Source organism: Psittacula echo (genome assembly GCF_963264785.1).
Source record: "Psittacula echo genome assembly, chromosome: 7".
Lineage (NCBI taxonomy): Eukaryota > Metazoa > Chordata > Aves > Psittaciformes > Psittacidae > Psittacula > Psittacula echo.
This window is the reverse complement of record NC_137740.1, coordinates 60,900,990-60,920,391: the sequence shown is the minus strand read 5'-3', so window position 1 is coordinate 60,920,391 and position 19,402 is coordinate 60,900,990. Positions and strand designations below refer to the sequence as shown.

General features: G+C 38.6%; 1 protein-coding gene across 4 annotated transcripts in view; it reads left to right on the top strand.

Annotated features, from left to right (window-relative positions):
* Positions 1–16,427, top strand: part of UGGT1 (UDP-glucose glycoprotein glucosyltransferase 1) — a 42,574-nt gene extending 26,147 nt beyond the window's left edge. For 2 of the 4 annotated variants that reach the window (XM_080623756.1, XM_080623757.1), the window contains exons 25-41: positions 656–786; positions 1,537–1,632; positions 1,955–2,057; positions 2,537–2,616; positions 3,085–3,274; positions 5,636–5,794; positions 7,078–7,163; positions 7,502–7,586; positions 8,501–8,589; positions 9,086–9,190; positions 9,734–9,818; positions 11,102–11,284; positions 12,474–12,634; positions 13,119–13,233; positions 13,848–13,964; positions 14,295–14,454; positions 14,909–16,427. In XM_080623756.1, coding sequence (XP_080479882.1) covers positions 656–786; positions 1,537–1,632; positions 1,955–2,057; positions 2,537–2,616; positions 3,085–3,274; positions 5,636–5,794; positions 7,078–7,163; positions 7,502–7,586; positions 8,501–8,589; positions 9,086–9,190; positions 9,734–9,818; positions 11,102–11,284; positions 12,474–12,634; positions 13,119–13,233; positions 13,848–13,964; positions 14,295–14,454; positions 14,909–14,934 — 1,971 coding nt within the window. In that variant the 3' untranslated portion in view covers positions 14,935–16,427. Of the gene's footprint in view, positions 1–655; positions 787–1,536; positions 1,633–1,954; positions 2,058–2,536; positions 2,617–3,084; positions 3,275–5,635; positions 5,795–7,077; positions 7,164–7,501; positions 7,587–8,500; positions 8,590–9,085; positions 9,191–9,733; positions 9,819–11,053; positions 11,285–12,473; positions 12,635–13,118; positions 13,234–13,847; positions 13,965–14,294; positions 14,455–14,908 lie in introns of those variants that run through there. The other 2 variants (XM_080623758.1, XM_080623759.1) reach the window with 2 other exon arrangements.
* Positions 16,428–19,402: the final 2,975 nt, after the last annotated feature.

Here is a 19,402-nt window from a genome sequence, read left to right as displayed (position 1 = left end):
TCTGGCCCTGACCATGGTGTCCCCATCTCTTCCACTGGCTCTTTTTACGACAGATTTAGCTTTAGATTGAGCAAATGATGTTACAATAGTATTTCACTGCAAGTAATGAAACCCAGCTGTGTACAGCATTAAGCTTTCTTTTGTATACTGCTTCCTAGTTAGGGGAAAAACCCCCTAAGTTCCAGTGGCTACTGTATACTTCAATGGGTTAAAAAAAAAATAAAAATCAAGGGATGAGTTGTAGTATTTTTTTTCTCTCATTAGTAAAATAGCAGGAATTGTCTAGGTAGCTTTTAGGTTCTGAAGGCTAGAGGAGTAAGATTTGCTGGAGTCTTGCAGGTCTGCTGGAATTGGCCTGGTGTTCTATTGCCCCTTCAAGATGTAGTACTGCAGGTATAATTTAATATGCCTGACCTTCGCAAACCGAGCACTCAGTGAAAGTTTTAAGTGTGCATTTTATGCCTTAATCTGGGATTCTTGGCTGTAAACAGTAAAGATTTATCTGTTAAACTCTGCTGCCGTTGACATTAATACCAGCCTAAACAGTTAATACCCACCAGTACTGGGCTGGAGTATTTATTTCATGTATCTCTGAATTTTGTTTCAATGTTGCCTTTACCTAATTATGCTGATTCTGCCTTTTTTTGTTTTGTAGATTATTGGCCCATTAGAGGATGGTGAGATGTTCAATCAGGATGATTTTCATCTCCTTGAGAATATCATACTAAAGACATCAGGACAGAAAATCAAATCTCAGATTCAGCAGCTGGGATTCGAAGAAGATCTGTAAGTATAAGTGAAAAAAGCAGTGGTACTCTGATAAGTTAACTGACTGCAGCCTGGAGAAAGCTTTATCAAGGATACTCTGGCTGGTGATTTAAGTCAGCTGTCACTGTAAATTCGAGAGAATTAATTAATTCAGGAAAAGCTAACAGACCTTTAAATTACAGCCCTGCTTCTTGGCAAAGCTGTGATGTACAAATCAATTTTTATTGAACTTTCAAGAGGTTTTGTCTTTAATCTTGAAAATGTATTCTTAAAATATTAGACTGAAAATTTGTGGGCATAATTAAAAGGAGGAAGTTGTCAGAAGTAATTAAACCTCTTCTAGTGATAGGCCCCCTCTTGCTCAAAAGTTTCACCACGTACAGGGTTGCTTCCTAGCTCTTGTAGCTGCAGTGTAAAATGGGAAGACTGCTGTGAAATGAGGGTTTGATCTGAATGGCTTACAGGTCTAAGAGAGGTTGGTGAAGTTCATGAATGCAGTGCCTGTAGCATGGTTGACCCCTAAAATAAGCTGTTCTGTAATTGTCACAGAGTTAAACCCTTTGGTACCCTTAGTAATAAGGCAGCAACCTGTTTAAATTAATGGCATATGTTTAACTCTTCAGAGCTTGTGTAGAGAGGTGTAGCAGAAGTGTTAGCTTGTGTATGTGAATTCAGTCTGCTTCTCTTTTGCTGCTAACTGGCAGCAGTACATGCATTTTTTTTCTGAGTATCTGTTAACTTCCCCCTATCCCCATTCTTTCTTTTCAGGGCAAGTGACTTGGTCATGAAAGTGGATGCTCTTCTTTCTGCTCAACCAAAAGGAGAGTCAAGGATTGAATATCATTATTTTGAAGAACGATACAGGTATAGGATTACTGGCCTTTGATGAACAATATGCTTTTCCTTGTCTTTTAACACTCCCATTGTTTTACGTTGCATTGAACTTAAAAACTCCATGTAGCAATGGGAAAGTTTCCAACAGTTTTCAGGGCACAGTGAGATTCCAGAAATTAATTTTATCTGTCTACCTATCTCTATACATGTACACATGTGTTTTTTTCTCTAACTAGTTTCAGAAGGCACATAGCTTTTAGGAAGTAATTCGACTTCAGAATGAGATGAACAGTGTTTCTCCTATGTGTATCCATATGTTTGATACTTTAAAAATGTTTTTTCTTCTGTTTAGTGCAGTTAAACTGAGACCAAAAGAGGGGGAGACATACTTTGATGTTGTGGCTATAGTTGATCCTGTGACCAGAGATGCTCAAAGACTTGCTCCATTACTTCTGGTATGCATGCAGTGTTGTGATGCATTTTATGGCCATTTCAGAAAGTTGTCTCAGTTCTGGAATTTCGGAATGTGTGTCTTCTTCCTTGACTGGGTGGTGACCTGTGGCCTTCTGATAGTGCCTCAGAGTTGCGCCATTTGTTACTGAAAACAATAATTACACTATACTGCACACTAACAAGATGATGGTTGGATATTGTCTAGATAGCTTTTAGTTCCACCATTTTAACAGTTTAGTTTGCAGTGGCTCTGTTCTTGAGGAGGAAAGTCTCTACCTCTCAAACACAATGCCTGAAATGTGAGGGAGCAGGTGGATGTTCTTCTTAAAACCACCAATTTAAAGTTGGGTGTGGTAAGCAAATAATGAGAAGGGAGGATGGAGAATGAGCAGGTATTGCCTCGTTGAGGTCCTCTCTATGAAAACAGTCATCAGCTTTCCTAGTCAGCATTTTAAGGGATGTCTTTTTCTCATTACTTTAGGTTTTGAACCAATTGATAAATATGAACCTAAGAGTGTTTATGAACTGCCAGTCCAGGCTTTCTGACATGCCACTGAAAAGGTAAGCAATGACAGGGTCAATAGGAGAGAGAAAGAAAAACCTGTTGGAACGTGCAAACACAGAAACATGGTCAGGTGTTTTAGAGGACTCCTCAATCATTAGGCAATCTTAGAGGACGCCTCAAGCATTGAGCTTGTTTTACATATAGCATCATCTCCCACAGAGAATTTGGGAATTTGTGCATAGCCCAAGGTAATTCGGCTGGCTTACAAGTTGGATGCTTTTTATTATTTATATAGATAAAGTTAATTTACTAATCTTAATGGTTGAGTCTTGCACATTCTGTTTGGTCCTTCAAGATGAACACTGTGATCCGTTCTAAGGTCAGCACAACCTGTGTTGCTTTGGACAAACCTTGGAAACACTGGAGTTCTGGGAAAGCCGATGCCATCGGCAAGTTCAGTGAGAGTGGAATATTTACAAAGTTTGGCAGAAATATGTTCTAACATTTTCTTTCTGAAATTGCAGCTTTTATCGCTATGTTTTGGAGCCAGAGATTTCTTTCACAGCAGATAACAACTTTGCTCCAGGACCAATTGCCAAGTTTTTGGATATGCCCCAGTCTCCATTGTTCACTTTAAACCTAAATACTCCTGAGAGCTGGATGGTGGAATCTGTCAGAACCCCATATGACCTTGATAATATTTACTTAGTGGAGGTAAGAGAAATCAACATGTTTGTAATACAGCATTTAAATAGTGTTTTTCCAGGGCTTATTTTTGTAATGGCAAAGAAATACAGAATTTTGAAATGCTGCTGAACATAGAACTGTGGATATTAACACCTTTTACATTTGCACCCTCCATGTTTTCTAGGTGGGATACAGGTAAACTGAAGTTCACTCTTCTCAATTACTCGTGGGTGCCTGAATCACAGGTTGAAAAATAGTGCAGGATTGAAGCAGATCCTACAGATGCTTTGAGTGTGTATATAACATTTCAGAGTGTCCTGAGCTAGAAACAAACTCATTGGGTATTAAATAACTTCAATTTGCTAGTTGAAGAATTCTTTTGGGATTAGAGCTCCCTACAGCTCACGTCACAGCTAAAAATAAGACTGTTATGTTTAAAACCTTCTTAGAAATTTTGAAGTAAGATCTAAGTCCTCTTTTACTGACTTCCCCTCTTTTTTTTTTACTTACTTCCCTTTGCTCTGAGAAGCCACCAAACTGGTTTTAGCTCCCTGTTTGCCTTCACAGCTTTTGTTATTGACAAACTCTCCTGTGGCCCACAAAAGGATATGCAGTATCCGTAAAACTGTAAAACTGGTTCAGCTGAAGTCCACTCACTTGCAGTAGGTTTAGGGGTTGAGTGCTGCCAGACCAGGCCTTGAATTAGACTATTAGAATACTCATCTGGGCAGTGCTGCCCCACATACATAGGGATAAGATAGAAAGGAAAGAAAGATTGAAGGGGCTGATGTTGAGCAGAAGAATTACCTTAAAAAGAAAAAAAGAACATCTGTATGTAGAAGTTCATGAATTCTTACTAATCTTTAGTGGGATGGATAATTCAGTGCTAATAATCATTAAAGTTAGCAGTTAACAGCAACAGGTTAGTTTTCAGCTCTAGAAACAGTGGGCTAGTCAGTGGTTACAGAATGCACTACACTAACAAGTTATGGTGGGCACTAAAAGTATAATTCAAAATTAGAAAATCCGTGTGTGATACAAAGTAGAAAATTCTGGATTTCATGGTACAATGTTACAATAATAAATGGTAAATGATGCCGTCAAATAGTCTTATGTCCTGAAAGAAGCCATTATTTCATTGCCCTTGAAGAACTGCAGACACATATATATATGTGTATATCTATCTGCTGCACGTGTGATGAGATTGTCAAAACCTTTAAAACTGGCCTCTTGAAAAGCAACAGTCTGTACAACCTTGTGGTCACTACAAACGTGTTACTTTCTCACTGAACATTATATTATTAATCTCCTCTTACTTCGGCATCTCTCTGATACTGTTTGGCAATACGATGCAGTATAGTGGGTAGAGTCCAATATTACTAATCCTGTACTAGTTATTCCAAAATTTAGGAAATCAGGTGTTTGTTCATGTGTGATTTATTTTTTTCTTGTGTATTTTTTTTGTGGGTTAGGTTTTTTTTTTTCATCTCTTAACTGTAAAACCATAAATGAACCACCAAATGGCTGATACTACTACGTGTTTCAAGCCTCACTCCCATGCCCTATCTCAGATTAACTAAAATGAGAGAAAGGGGGATTAAATGCTTCAGGCATTCCAAGTACCACCCAAAGCCTCCAAATAAACAGTAGCTTTACTTTTGCAGCTGCACAATTTCTAATTCCTCATATGCAGCCTTTTGGTGCTGTAGCAATTAAACTGTCATTTGGATGTGCAATGGGAGAAGATGCTTTGTGAGATGAGGCTGATGTTTTGGTTATATAGTGTTCTCGAGTTACAGCTGAATTTAGCCTGGCAGGTATCTAAGTTGGTTTGGGGTTGGTTTTATTTTTTTTTTTCTTTTTCTTTACTTTTCTTGCCACTTTTTGGTGTAGGAAAAAAGGAATTGGTATTTCTGAGAGTACCCTAGTGCTCTGTAAAGACTAATGCAGTGCAAAACAAATGTTTATTTCAGATGATAAATACTAGATGGGACTACCTTTAAACCGGTTTAGATTCAAAGTCCTGGAGCCCATCATAACTTTTTATGAGATGCCAGATATATCACTCACTTGACTGCATTCTCCAATAAAATGCTTAAAATATAAATAGTAAAATAGAGCAACAGTCCTTCTCTTTTCTTACCCAAGCATCTTACCACTTGAGACTCAACTCTTTTTGGTCTGAGACACTCTTTAACAATGTGTGCGTGAAGTCTGTCACTTGAAGGAGCTGAGTTCTTTGAGCCTTTTTAGGTATTTGTTTCATAAAATTATGCTGGTAAAATGAAGTGGTATTTAATAACTGTGCCTATTTTAGAGAGTAATTGAATCACGAAAAATTTGCACTTTTGAGCTAGTGCTGAATTCAACAGTATCTTTTCCTTACAGGTGGACAATGTTGTAGCTGCAGAATATGAACTGGAGTATCTGCTTCTGGAAGGACATTGCTATGATATTACTACCGGACAGCCACCTCGGGGACTCCAGTTTACACTGGGAACTTCAACCACTCCAGTCATCGTTGATACCATTGTTATGGCCAACTTGGTAAGCATTCAACTGAAACTGGCAGCAAATAACTGGTCTTCCAGTCAGCACAATCACTTGCATGAGCTATGAAGTATTTTCTAGTATGTGGGTGATGGATATGTGGCATTACTTACACTCCAGAGTTGCTCACAAATGTATTGGAACCACATCATTCCTAACACTGATGTCTAAAAGCTTGCAGTGTAGTTAGTTGTCTCTTACCTTTTTCAAGATGTACTCCTTTCCCTGCAGCTTGCCAAGAAGGGTCTTCTGGAATATCTTAAATGATGCCAATATTCTTTAGCAACCTCTTTCCAGGGAAGGTCTAGACAGGGTACTCCTTAGACCATCCATTCTGGTACTGTAAGCCTCAGGTAGGCAGCTGTCTTGTTTTGGGACCCATTTCTTCAGGAGACCTATGGAACACATGGAGAGAATCAGCAAGAATAGCTGACATTCCAGAAAATAACGGAAGTGTGAAAGAATGGGAATTGCTTAATTTAGATGAGGAAAGGTGATGGAAATCAGGGGTGAAGGGGTATGAAAAGACCAGGAACATGCCCTGGGTTTTTTTTATTACTTTGTATTTTTTTTATATATATATATATGTATATTATATAAAGCAGACTGGTTCATGAAATTGCATGCACAATACAAAACTGGAAGGGACACAGAAGCATGACTACAAATATTTGTATCTTCTATAGGTGCAATAGTCTAAATCATAGAAGAAAATATTCAGATCTGGAACCTCAAACTCCAACAAGATGTGTATGCAAAATCTGCATTTCACACTGTAATTTCTTAAGTTCTGTAGAAAAGATATCTGTAACTGTATGATATGAATTATGTTACTGTTTGCTGCTGTAGATGAAATACCAGTCTGTAGAGCTTTAAAAATTACCTAGATTTAGTTTTGTAGGCAGACTTTTCATGCACTGCAATGTAGTTACCAGTGAGTGTTTTGAAATCCACTTACTCCCTCATGAAGACAAGCTTTTGCATAAAAAAGCTTGCACTGTTCCAAACAAGGTACCCTGAAGACTCTCATCTATCAAATAATGCTAGACTTTTCCATACGCCTGTCTCCAATGGAAAAAAACCCAACGATTTTGAATAGAACTTCTGGGGTTTTTTCTCCTGTTTTTAAGGACTTTAATGCCTTAAGGTTATGCTAATCAGCTGGCTTACAGATAACTATTTCCAGATTTAAAACAGTGGGTCAAAATACATGACTTAAAAACTTGGTTTTCTACATTTGCATTTTCTGGAAACTGACAAGTATTCTTTGTGCTCTACAGGGCTACTTCCAGTTAAAAGCCAATCCTGGTGCATGGACTCTAAGACTGAGAAAGGGCAGATCTGAGGATATCTACAGAATATACAGGTAGGACAGTTAAAGCAATAATTCAGTCTTTCTCTTGTGAAACTTCTGAGCTAGGTAGGCATTGTAATATGTGAATCTAAAAGTTCCTTTGCCACAGCGTAGTGAACTGAACAGTAAGGTACATTTTGTACTGAACGTAAGTTACGTGAGATGAATGGAATTAATTCATTTTTAAAAACTCAGTGAGTGCATGTTCAGATACTTGTATTTGTTGCATTTCCACATGTCTCAAACCTGTTTTACAATGCTAAGGCTTAAAACCATGTAGAAAAATACACAGAAGAAAAAGAACACATTTCTGCATTGTAGTAAAGGTCAGTATTTTACTCTATTTTCAGCCATGATGGCACAGACTCTCCACCTGAAGCTAGTGAAGTTAGTGTTGTTCTCAACAACTTCAAGAGCAAAATTATTAAAGTGAAGGTGAGTTCAAAAGCTAGAGCTTCTCTTAAAAAACATTGTTTGACCAGTAGTGGGGAAGAAACTTTGATTAAGGCCTGATGATCTCTTCCTACAAACACACACTTAGGGCAGTTTACACAACATTCACATCAGAGTATCAGTAATAAGAGAATTATCTGTAGACATGGTTTTGGTATTTTGAGGCAGGAGAGCATGACATATAGCTGGTATTCCATTTGTTTGCCCATGAGAAAAAATTATGCTCATGTTTTACTGACTCAGTTTTGCTTGTGACTTCAGAAAAAAACAAGTCAGTTTTGTATGGCCTGTATATATACGGTAATAAATATTCAGTGTATCCATTGAGCCAGTATTTTATCTGTTACAGATAAATTTTATTCATCCGGCAATAAATTATTTAAATTAAAAAAAAGATTTTTTTATATATATATATATATATATATATATAAAAATAAAAGGTAAATTTAAAAGGTAAATTAGTAATTTGTCTTTTAGGGTTGCCTATTAGATAAGAAGAGCTGAAAAGATTAAGGAGGACAACTTACAAGACAAGTGATGGTTATCGTACGTCTGGCCCAGTAGCCAGTAATACCATTTAGAAACGTAAGGGAGAGGGGGAGTATTAGTTGGTTTCTTTGAGTTTTTTCTTTGCCAGTCTCCATCACCAAGAACCTCTTTGCATTTTAACCATCTACACTAACATGCCTTAGGTGTCTGAAAACAGCTTTGGCATCCCATCCTGAAAATGCCAGTTCACTACTGAGCTGATTGTCTAAGCAGCTTAGGTTACCTGTCAGCTCATTCTACTGGACGGAATTCACATGGATACAAACAGAGCTAGTATCAAAATAACACTCCATGGCTGTTTGTGAGTTGTGGTTCCAGTCCCTAAAGCAGTATTATATGCTTTACAGGTTCAGAAAAAACTGGATATGATGAATGAAGATCTACTAAGTGATGGTACCAGTGAGAATGAATCTGGATTTTGGGAATCCCTCAAATGGTAAAACTAATTCAATAATAACCTGAAACTCTCTTGAAACTGGAAAACTATTTGATGATAGAGTTTGACCTGTGATATTCCATAGCTGTCCAGTAAGACTGCTTGAATTTAGGGCTATCTTTCATAGGGATATCTTTCGTATCATTTCCTCTGCTGCCAGAGACGAGGGCACTGCTTTGCACCTGCTTGCCTTCCCTTATCCCCACTGCTACCCGGGAGCCTGTGAACATTGTTCATTTCCAGCAGCTGCATCTCTGCCAGCAATCTTTCAATTGATGTTCAGTGTTCACAAATAAACCATTGGTACTTCCACACCTGTGTCTGCAGTACTCTGCCTTGTGGAGGACAGCCTGACCAGCACGGGGGGAATGACACCAAACCCCACAGTTATACTATGTTAAACCAACATTGTAGCAATTTATCATCTGTTGCACTCTCTCCTATACAGCTGTCCCTTACTCTCTTGTCCTGTATATAAATACATTTATCCTTTCAGGGGATTCACAGGAGGACAAAAGAATGAAGATGTGAAACAGGATAAAGATGATGTACTAAATATATTCTCTGTGGCTTCAGGACACCTGTATGAAAGATTCCTACGGTGAGTCCTGCAGTCTCAAATGATAATGTGCCCTGATTTCCACAGAAGAAAGGTTAGAATTTGCAAGAATATAAAAAAGCCCCAAAACTTTCTCAGCAGCTCAGAAGTCCTCTAGATTCTGCATAACACTCACATGTTCAAACCAGACTTGGTTTAAGAGACGGCATTGTCTCTGTCCTACATTTTCTCACTACAGGATAACCAAATCCAAATGTATTGTTAGGATACTATAGAATAAGTTGTAGTTGCTTTGGAAAAGAACTTCCATTCTCAAAGGACTGTGAAAGCCAAAAGGCTGCATATTCTGACTCATTAAAATAAAAAGATTGTGAGAGGTTTAGTTAATCTGTAGATAAAACCAAGCAATTTGCAATAGGCTGCAGCTACCCACTTTTTCTTCATTTGTGAAGATCAAGCTACCTGTCACAGTTACTAGATTAACTGCAGTTAGCCTAGCAATGTAAACCAGCAGTCTGTAATCTGTTACACAGCTGATTTCTAGCAGCTCTTTCTGTAAATGCTTTATATTTTTTCTTTCGATAGCATAATGATGTTGTCTGTGCTGAAGCACACCAAGACCCCTTTAAAGTTTTGGTTTCTGAAGAACTACTTATCACCTACATTCAAGGTTTGTAACTCATTAGAAACTTATTCTGTGGTGGGGAAAAGCTTTTGGTTTTCAAGTTGCAGCCTCTAACATACTCTTGTGTAAGCACATGCACACCTGTCTGTATACCTTCTATTTTGACAAAGAATCAAGCTGGTGTAAGGTGGCAACTCTGTCTAGAAAGCTGTGAGAAATAACAGGCAAGTTGACAGTAGGCTCATACTGCAGGTAAATATTAAAGAGAAGAGCACATATTAGGAAAATCATACTTGAAATAATCTGAACTGACACAAGAAAGGTATAGATTTTAAGATGAAATTCAGGGCTATAAACTTACATCTAACACATAAGGGTTGAAAGATTATAGGAAAAAAGCCTACCAACAAAGCAATACCTGTGACTAGGTGTGGAGGCAGCCCCATAAGAGGAGACAATAAAACCACATTTCAGGCTGATGAGGTTACATGAGTGGTGCATGGTAAGGAGTGATGCAGGCCCTAGGTGAGTATACCTGAAAATACTTATGGATTATATGTGAGACATCATAAAACAAACAGCAGGATTCAAAATAGAAACCATAGGTAAATGAATGTTAAGAGATTGCAACCTGCAATATTAGGAAAGAGCATTTCTGAGAGAATCTCACATGTTCAGCATGAACTCAAGGGGAGGAAATTGGCAGTGTCCCTGTTGCTTCAACCATGGGCTGTGCTGTGACTGCTGTTGTCAGTCACCTCTTGCAGTGGTACAACGAAATGCTTCCCTCCTCTCTTCCTGTAATGGCTGTGTTGTGCCAGCATCTCTTGACTAAACTGTACTCTCCCCATGTCAGAAGGAAGCCTCACAGCTGAGAATGTCAATTGCTTTGACCGTGAGGCCAGTTCTAGTAAAGAATTTCTCCAAATTACTTTCTCTCATTTTATTATTCCCAATTTCACTGCTTTGTAGAGCCTTAAATAACAGTTCTCCCATCTGTGAAATTTTATGATTTGAGTAATGCATTCTTTTAAACTGATCTGTGGATCACTCTAAAACGGCTCATAAGTAATTGTGTGGGGGAAAATGCCAAAATATTTAGTTGTTTGATGGCAGCTGGCTTTATAATCTGTACCAGTCGTTCCGTTGGGGATTATGTCTTTCTTTGAAGTAACAAGGAAACTATAGTTTCTCTTTGTGGTATTTCATTGTCTAATGTTCTGTGTCTTACTATAGGACAGAAGTCTATTTCTTGTAATGTACTTTTCTTTTTCCTGCAGAGGAACAAAGAACTGAGATAAGCTACTTTTTTCCCCCTCCCTCTGCAGGAGTTCATCCCATACATGGCAAAGAAGTATAACTTCCAGTATGAGCTTGTCCAGTATAAATGGCCACGCTGGCTTCATCAGCAAACAGAGAAGCAGCGTATCATCTGGGGTTACAAGATCCTCTTTCTAGATGTGCTCTTCCCATTAGCTGTTGATAAAATCCTGTTTGTGGATGCTGATCAGGTAACACAGAGGTTGAAATTACTTGATATTTTCTTTTTTCTTTAAGAACAGTATGTTCTTGAGTACAGTTTCTGTTATTGGAAAGGTTACAAGTTTGAGCCCTTTGCAGGCACGATTGATGGTTGATTCTGTAACTGTAGCATGCTTCAGTGAGTGTTGTTTTTCCTGCCTGTTCCCACAAAGATTGGTTTTGTTGGCCTGTACTTTTCTTTTGGCTGGTTCCTCATTCACTCACTCTGATTCCTCATTCACTCACTCTGATTCCAGACAGTTTGCCAAATAGATTCTTGTTTCACCCTTCCATTTTCCAGTTGTGACTGTTCTCCCAGCCTGCAGCTCACTTATCACATACGGTATTTTCCTAAGTCACTAAACACTCTCCCACAACCCTTGCTTCCCTCTTGGCCAGACTTGAGTGGCTTTCAGAGAAGCGGGAGGGCAAATCCCCTGTGCACGAAGTCATGTTCTGCTGCAAAGCAAATGGTATAAGGCTTTGTATGTGCTTACTGCCTGGAGGGTCTGGAAGTACAGGATACATGCGCATGAGAACTGCCAAAAATATTCCTTCAAAAAGATACATGAAACTGAGAAGTACAGGTTATCGACACCTAAGTAAAAATGCCTTAGGTGTTTTGGCATATGTACAGTGTGATCCCATGTCAGTTAAAACCATTACAACTTAAGTATCACCTAGTAAAGATTTTCATCGATGCAGTTCTCATTTGAGACACTTTTTGCTGTGTTTATAGAAGATATACTAATGCATTTTTCCCACCAGAGTGATATTTTAAAAGTAGTGTCACTGCTGCATCATACGTGTCAAAAAGACATTAAAAAGCCGCTATCTCAGATGGGTTTGCGAACTTTTCAAGAGGAAAGGATACAAAGGATCATAGCAGAGTTCACAGTGAGAATTCTTGTTGCTTATTAAGCAATAATTTGGTACTCCAGCTGTCAGACCAACCCCTGTCAGTTTATTTTAAGCTCTATTTTAGTTTCTCCAACTCTAAGGGCAGCTTTAAACACCTTTTGTGCTGTTTCTGTACTCCATATGCACAATGCAGAAGACTGCAGGGTATAATGGGTAATTCTTCTTCTGTTTGCTCAGTTTGAATTAAATCCTGACCAGCATTTCCAAAGAACTAGTGATTGGCTTCTACCTTCTAAATAAAATGTCCTTTCCCTTCAGATTGTGCGCACAGACCTAAAGGAATTACGAGATTTCAATCTAGATGGTGCTCCCTATGGATATACTCCATTCTGTGACAGTCGAAGAGAAATGGATGGCTACAGGTTCTGGAAATCAGGATACTGGGCAAGTCATCTAGCTGGAAGAAAATACCACATCAGGTACTGAAGAATTCAGTTTTTTCCTAATAGAGGGGGGGAAGAGATTTTGCTGCTGCCTAGAACTAGCAGAAAACTAGCTGAGGTGAAAACAACGCTGCAGTGAACCACTTGTTGCTTACTGTTGCCTCTTTAAGGTTCCTTTGGCTATGGTCCCTTTGAAGCCCTAGGGGCACTGAAGTCACTTTCAGTACGCTACAGCTTTTACAGATGAAGAACTGAAGTGTTAACTAACCAGACATCTTCATTTGTTAATAACAAGTGTTGGAAGAAGGGACTGCATGACAGCAAAGCTAAGATAGATTTGTTGGAATTATTTCTGTACGTGCCATGACCTTGTTAGAACTGCTTTCCTGCCTTGTCTTAGATAATTTGATGTACTGCTACCAAGAGATTGTTTTAGTATACTGTATCTTGGGGTTTACTGGGGCTGCAGTAAGTTACCCATCAGTCAAATTTCATTACTAATTGCATCATCTTCATACAGTGCTCTGTATGTTGTGGATCTGAAGAAGTTCAGAAAGATAGCAGCTGGAGATCGACTCAGAGGACAATATCAGGGTCTTAGTCAGGATCCTAACAGTCTGTCCAACCTCGACCAGGTGTGTTTTTATTGGGTTTGTGTTGCTTTATGGGCTATAATGGCAGATTGGGACCTCTCCTTCCCTGGCCAAACTTCAGTCACAGCCAGATGCCAGTGGCAGGTTTTAATAGCATCAACTATAAATGCTGGGTGGAAACAACACCTTACCCTTAAATGTCTTAAGACTACCAAATTTTCCAGTATACTTCTAAACAAATACAGAACACAACTGGGTATTTGTTTCTTGGGCTGTCCAGCTCCAAGTACTTCACTGTGCACTGACTTAACACTGAAATAAGACTTGTATTGTGGCAGATGATAAAAATAATACTAAGGTTTTAATCAATTAGGAATAGTTTTCCAAGTTGATCCAGGACAGGTTTGATACTAGATTCATATTATTGCTTTAATACTGTTTGCTAAATAACTGATTTTCAACAAAGAAAGATTAACAGTTACAGTATGCAGTTTTTTCCCCAAAGGACTTTGTTTGGAATGGAATGAAATGTTGTTTCAACACTTATTTGCACTGGAAAAAAGTCACTCTTTAAAAAAATTAAACTTTTCCATACTATCTGGTTTGAGGGTTATTTCTCCCACCCTGTACATACTAACTCATATTCTTCACACCAGGATTTGCCTAACAACATGATCCACCAGGTGCCAATTAAATCACTGCCACAGGAGTGGCTGTGGTGTGAAACATGGTGTGATGATTCCTCAAAGAAGAGAGCAAAAACCATTGATCTGGTAAGTACAGTATGGCTCCTTCAGTCTTATGTCACAATAGAGTGACCAATTTTAGAGGCACTTCCCTACTTCAGATCTAAACGCCTGTATTGTTACGTAAATGTTTTCAGCACTTCAGTATTTTCCTTTAGCTTCTATATTTCTTTTACCTGGAGCAGTGGCATTATTGTGAATTTGGAAAGAGACTTCACCCTGTACTCTGCCTAACCACAGGCATGTGTGGTTCACCAACAACAGATGAAGTCCACCAGGTGGAAGCATACCTCTGTTCAGTAAATGAACCTTTTTTACGTATTAAGTATCTGAACAGTTCTTATGGTTTGTTTGCAGTGTAATAATCCAATGACCAAAGAGCCCAAGTTGCAAGCAGCAATGCGTATAGTTCCAGAATGGCAGGACTATGATCAAGAAATCAAACAGCTCCAAAGTCTTTTCCAGAAAGAAAAAGAAACAGGAATACCAGCTGAGATGCCAGGACAACACACACATGGTAATCTTTCAGGCAGCTTCCCTACTACTTTGAGGTTTTTCCTGTCTCTCTGGAGTAGTGTTAAGTTGCATACTTGCTCCCTGTAAGCTTGCATGATGAAAAAGCTTACAGGGACAAGCTGTTAAATAATGTGTATTTTAATAGGACAGAAAGACCTTGGTGAGCAAGGCTGGTGTAACTTCACCTGCTTCTGAAGCCTAGAAAACAGAGAGCTCTATTGCATGCTTGTTCTAGTTCTGTTAAAGACCCTCACTGTTCCTGCAATTTTATGACCTTGGCCTTATCATAACCCTTAATTAAAGTGCCACTATACAGAATGGGTATGAATTGTACTTCAGTCACAGGTAACCTTGCAAAGAACAAGTCTTTGGCTGTTTATGTACTAATTTTCAAACCAATCTGCCAATTGAGGCAGCTGGAAACAGAGTCTTCATTTTTCTCTTCTCTTCAACAGATCCAGCAGCACATGTGGAATTATGATCCATGGAGAAAAATTCAACTTAGACTGTTTCATAGACAATTTTTATATTGAAAGCTAGGGTTTTTTTCTGGTATGTCTGCAAAACTGCTGAATAATTGAATGGGATGGTGTATGCATTTTTATTACTTGCCTTCGGGTTAATTTCTGCATATGAAATAGGATCAGGATTGCTGGAATTAGCATTACTGGTCTTTTGCACCTGTGGTGGAGATGAAAGAGCCCAGGATGGTATTTGGCATTTCAGAAACAAAACTTCAAAATCCACTGGAAAAGCCAACAGCCTGTTCCTTCAGCTGTCGCTACCTCCACCACTGATGAAGATCCTGTTAGCCTCAGATCTGACTCCAGAGCTTGGAAATCACAGACCCATTGAGCCACTGGCTAGAACATAAGTCCTAACCTTAACAGATGGAGAGAATTTTTCCAGGTACCATTAAAGGCTCAGACTCATGCCTTGAATTGGGATACTGTTTTATCTGCAGGTTTTCAAATGGTCGGAATTGCTTCTCAGATTTGTTCAGTATGCCCTTGGTTTTGTAAAAAAAATCTAGTATTAGATTTTCTATTTCCTGTCTTCATTTACTGGCCAATTTTTAGTGGTTTGGCTTAATATAAAGCTATCACAATCTATTAAAATGTCCATCAACTACAAATGCCTACACTTACAAAGTGAGCAGAACATGGAATTTGACACCCTAGCCCACCTGACTTGAATCGAAGTGCCCTCCCTCCTTCCTGCTCCAAGTTTAAATCAGTCTGCAAAACTGGTAGGGCCTTACTATTGCTGTGGTTCACTGATTCACAAAAGTGTTTTGTTACAAAATCTGTTGCAGCTTGGAAGTTTATCATCTTGTACATTTCATTAACTTTATTTTTCTTCAAACAGATGTTGTCACATCAATAAAAACTTGGGTGTTCTTACGTCTTAAGCTTTAGTTCACACTCAGTCCTTTGAGCATCATTTTTGCTTGCACACTTTACAGTCCTAATTTGATTTTGGGGTTCCTGAATATTTCGCCTGTATTTGTTTTCATTCTGTGCCCAGACAAGACACAAGAATTAATCATCATTCATATCATTCATAGTCATGTCAGTTTTTAAAGGAGATACTGCCATAGTTCTGTTATGAACATACCAATTTAAAAAACTCAAACCTCGTTTCCCTCATTCTGTGGGATTATTGTCTGCTCCTCCAAAACATCGAGAAGTTGAAGAGTTGAAATGTAAGAACTAAAGAAGTATTTCTAGCAGTAAAATATAATTCCCTATGTACTGGGATCGTTTCTGCTTCCCATGTTTTTATACAGGTCAATATTCTGTGCTGTGAGAGCATCACACTAAAGATAATCCTGACTTTATAAACTCTTCTAAAATTCTTCTATTATACATTCTATAGATGTTTTAGAGCAATCTGTTAACCCTATAACTGCTGGCTTGAACTGTTCAATAGGGCAACTGAACAGAAAAGCAGCTCTTCTCCAGCCAGCTCAATAAGGGCCCACATCCCTAACCCAAACTCTTAAAAGAAACATGTTATAAGAAAGAGGTGGGGTCCCTTAAACACACATTGCTGGCACTGGTGACAAGGTCAGTAAACTAATGAGGAACACTGCCCATATGCTTCTGGTGGGTGTCAGAAATGGGTGATTCTAGAAAGGTATTGGAAAGGACAGGTTATAATCTCCCCCTCTCCTGAGGGAAAGCTTTGCCAACATAGGGGGCTGGATATCAAAGCAGGAACTTCAGGAGTATGAGTTATCAGCTGAGGTATTTTCCACCTTGTGAGTTTTTAAATTCAGACAGCTCTCTAAGTTACAAGTGGCTTATGCTTTCCATCAAGACTGTTCCAGTTAAGGACAAGCAGACTTACTCTAAAAGGATTTTTCTTCTAGTGTAAAAACCAATCATGTGCCTGCCCCTCAATTAATTACATACTGTGTTGATTAGCCTGTTCTAAACAGATAATACAGCACATGTAAGATTACCCCTTCTGTGTTCAGCTACCACATCTGCCTGTCTGGAACACATGGAATGAATAGCACAGGATCAGGTAGACAGCAGCTGTCCAACAGTTTCATCAAGGGCAGTAGAGGAGAACAGCTTAGGATGAATGGTGTGCAAGCAGGGAAAGAATCTGCCCAAGCCCTCAGAACAAGAGATACGCTGGTTTTCTGCAAAACAAGACCCTCTCCTATCTAGAACCACATCTTGCTGCCTATATGGTTTGAAGCTAAAAGATAAAGAAGCAAGTAACCTCTTAAATTCAACACAGAATTTACAATGGTCTGTTTGGAGATGAATAGGGAGAAACTATTCTTAAATATCAGTTATAGATTTCTCCTTTTTTTTTTCCCCAGTTATGCTCCTCCATTCTAATAGTGAATATATGCACTTAACTCCCCACCTTTCTTTAATTGTAAGACCTATGAAGCCATGGAGAATATTTTCGTTCCCTCTGGTTAACAGAGACCATGCTCTTCTGTTCAACTCATTTTAAAGAAAAACAAAATAATAATAAACCAATCCAATTCACCACTGATTCAGAAAAAAAACATGAACATGTATTGTGAGATTTGGAGCCTTTCCCAGTACTCTTAAGAGTCCTGGACCTGTTCTCAAGTACATTATAAAATGCACATGGTACTAATCATTTTGAATGTGAACTGCTCCAGTTTTTCCTGGGAAGCCACTATTTATTTGCACAAAGAACAGCAATCATACAGGAGAACAGTCACTTACTGTGAATCTGTGCATAGTGCTCAACTGGGCCATAAAAGAAAACTTGTGACAGGTCCATCTAGAAAGCATCTCAGAGCAAGCTGATTACTGAAACAGAGCTGCTTCTGATCATACCACTGATGGCCTGCTCCTCTAAACTATTAAGACTGATAATCAGAAATAGAAAATGGGGATTACAGAGGTCGCAATGTAGTTTTAGATCCCTCAGACTAGAAAGGCCACTTATGTGGCAAAGTGACATTGTTCCCAATCTTTGGATACAAGCAGCTTGCCCTCTTGGTGAAAAGGTCATATTGAAAAACGCCCTGTACTTTATTTTAAAAGGAAGATTTCACCGCCTTGCTAGAAAACAAATAACAGAGGAGTATGTTTTTAAGATTTTTCTTTCATTTAGCTCTTGGGATGTAAAGGAAATGTAAGGGGTAGGACATGTACAAAGCAGTAAATATCCAGTGACAATCTTAAAAAACCAATTTAATATAAACTGTTTTGCATATCTAAATCTTCTGTAGTCTGTTCAGGAACATACCCTAACTCAGCGTGGCAATGATACCTACTGACCCAAGACATTGGGAGTTATTCTGTAGTGAATGTTACCTGAACTGAGATTACAGCGAGTTTCCCAGTACACTGGCAACAATAGTATCTGTCTAGCCTAATAAAGACTTTAATGTTCTTTACCAAGTGTCTCTCTTGTCACTTACTTTGAGTCTGATAACTGATGTTTTAATGGAGTTGCTTACAGGACATTTTTCACTTTCTCTTGTATTCAAGAGTCAGGATACTGTTGAAAAGCTTCCTAGAAGAGAAAATGAAAGAGTTCCTCCAAGCCAGTCTTGTTAATTGTGGTATTAAAATAACCCCTAAACTGAAAAACTTTTACTAAATGGCAGAAGTGTTTTACACTTAAGGTACATTTATATCTTTTTCAAATTTACCTATAAAAACCCCTCCCAAAAAACCCCATGTGCTTCTACATCAGTTTTGTTCATTTGATTTTTACACTAACAAATTCATAGTGAGCACTCAGAGACGTTAGGATTTTCTCAAATAATACTTTCAACTATAAAGCTGTGTCTGGGTCTCTCTTTCGGTGGTGGGAATGAATTCCAAATTCCTACGGGACTCTGAGAAAAGCCTCTCAACCAGAGCATCTTTATTAATCAAAGAGCTATAAAATAGACTGGTTTTTACAGAAAGCTTGCTTGTATGCCATAGAAATATGTATTTGGTTTCCTACAGCTGTTTGAACCCACACAGGTTTGGAACTGAGAGCAAATCCTAGCAGACGACTAAAATGGGATAAAGGAAGCAGCCAGAAAGAATAAATACATGCCATATGCCCACTGCCTTCTCAACCAAGAAAGGGTTTTGCACCACCCTTCTAATTATCAAAGTAAATATTTAAGCATGTGACTGTACATTGAGAGAATCACAGAATTACAGAATGGATACATGGGTTAATGTCCGAGAGTGATTTTCCTCCATCCCCAAAGTGCTGGGGGAGGGAAGGGGGGAAAGGATGGGGGACTAATACAAGGAACTTAAACAAGCAATTAGAACTATAGTTGAGGAAAACCCAGTTTCTTTATGGCTTGGTCCAATTAGAAGGTGGCAAGCACTGCAGGATGCTTATATTCTCTCATGGTCCTTTCTAAAGGCCATGAGAGAAAAAGGAAAGCAGGCACTTGAAAAGCAGAGGTCCAAGGTTACCTGAGAGCATTATGA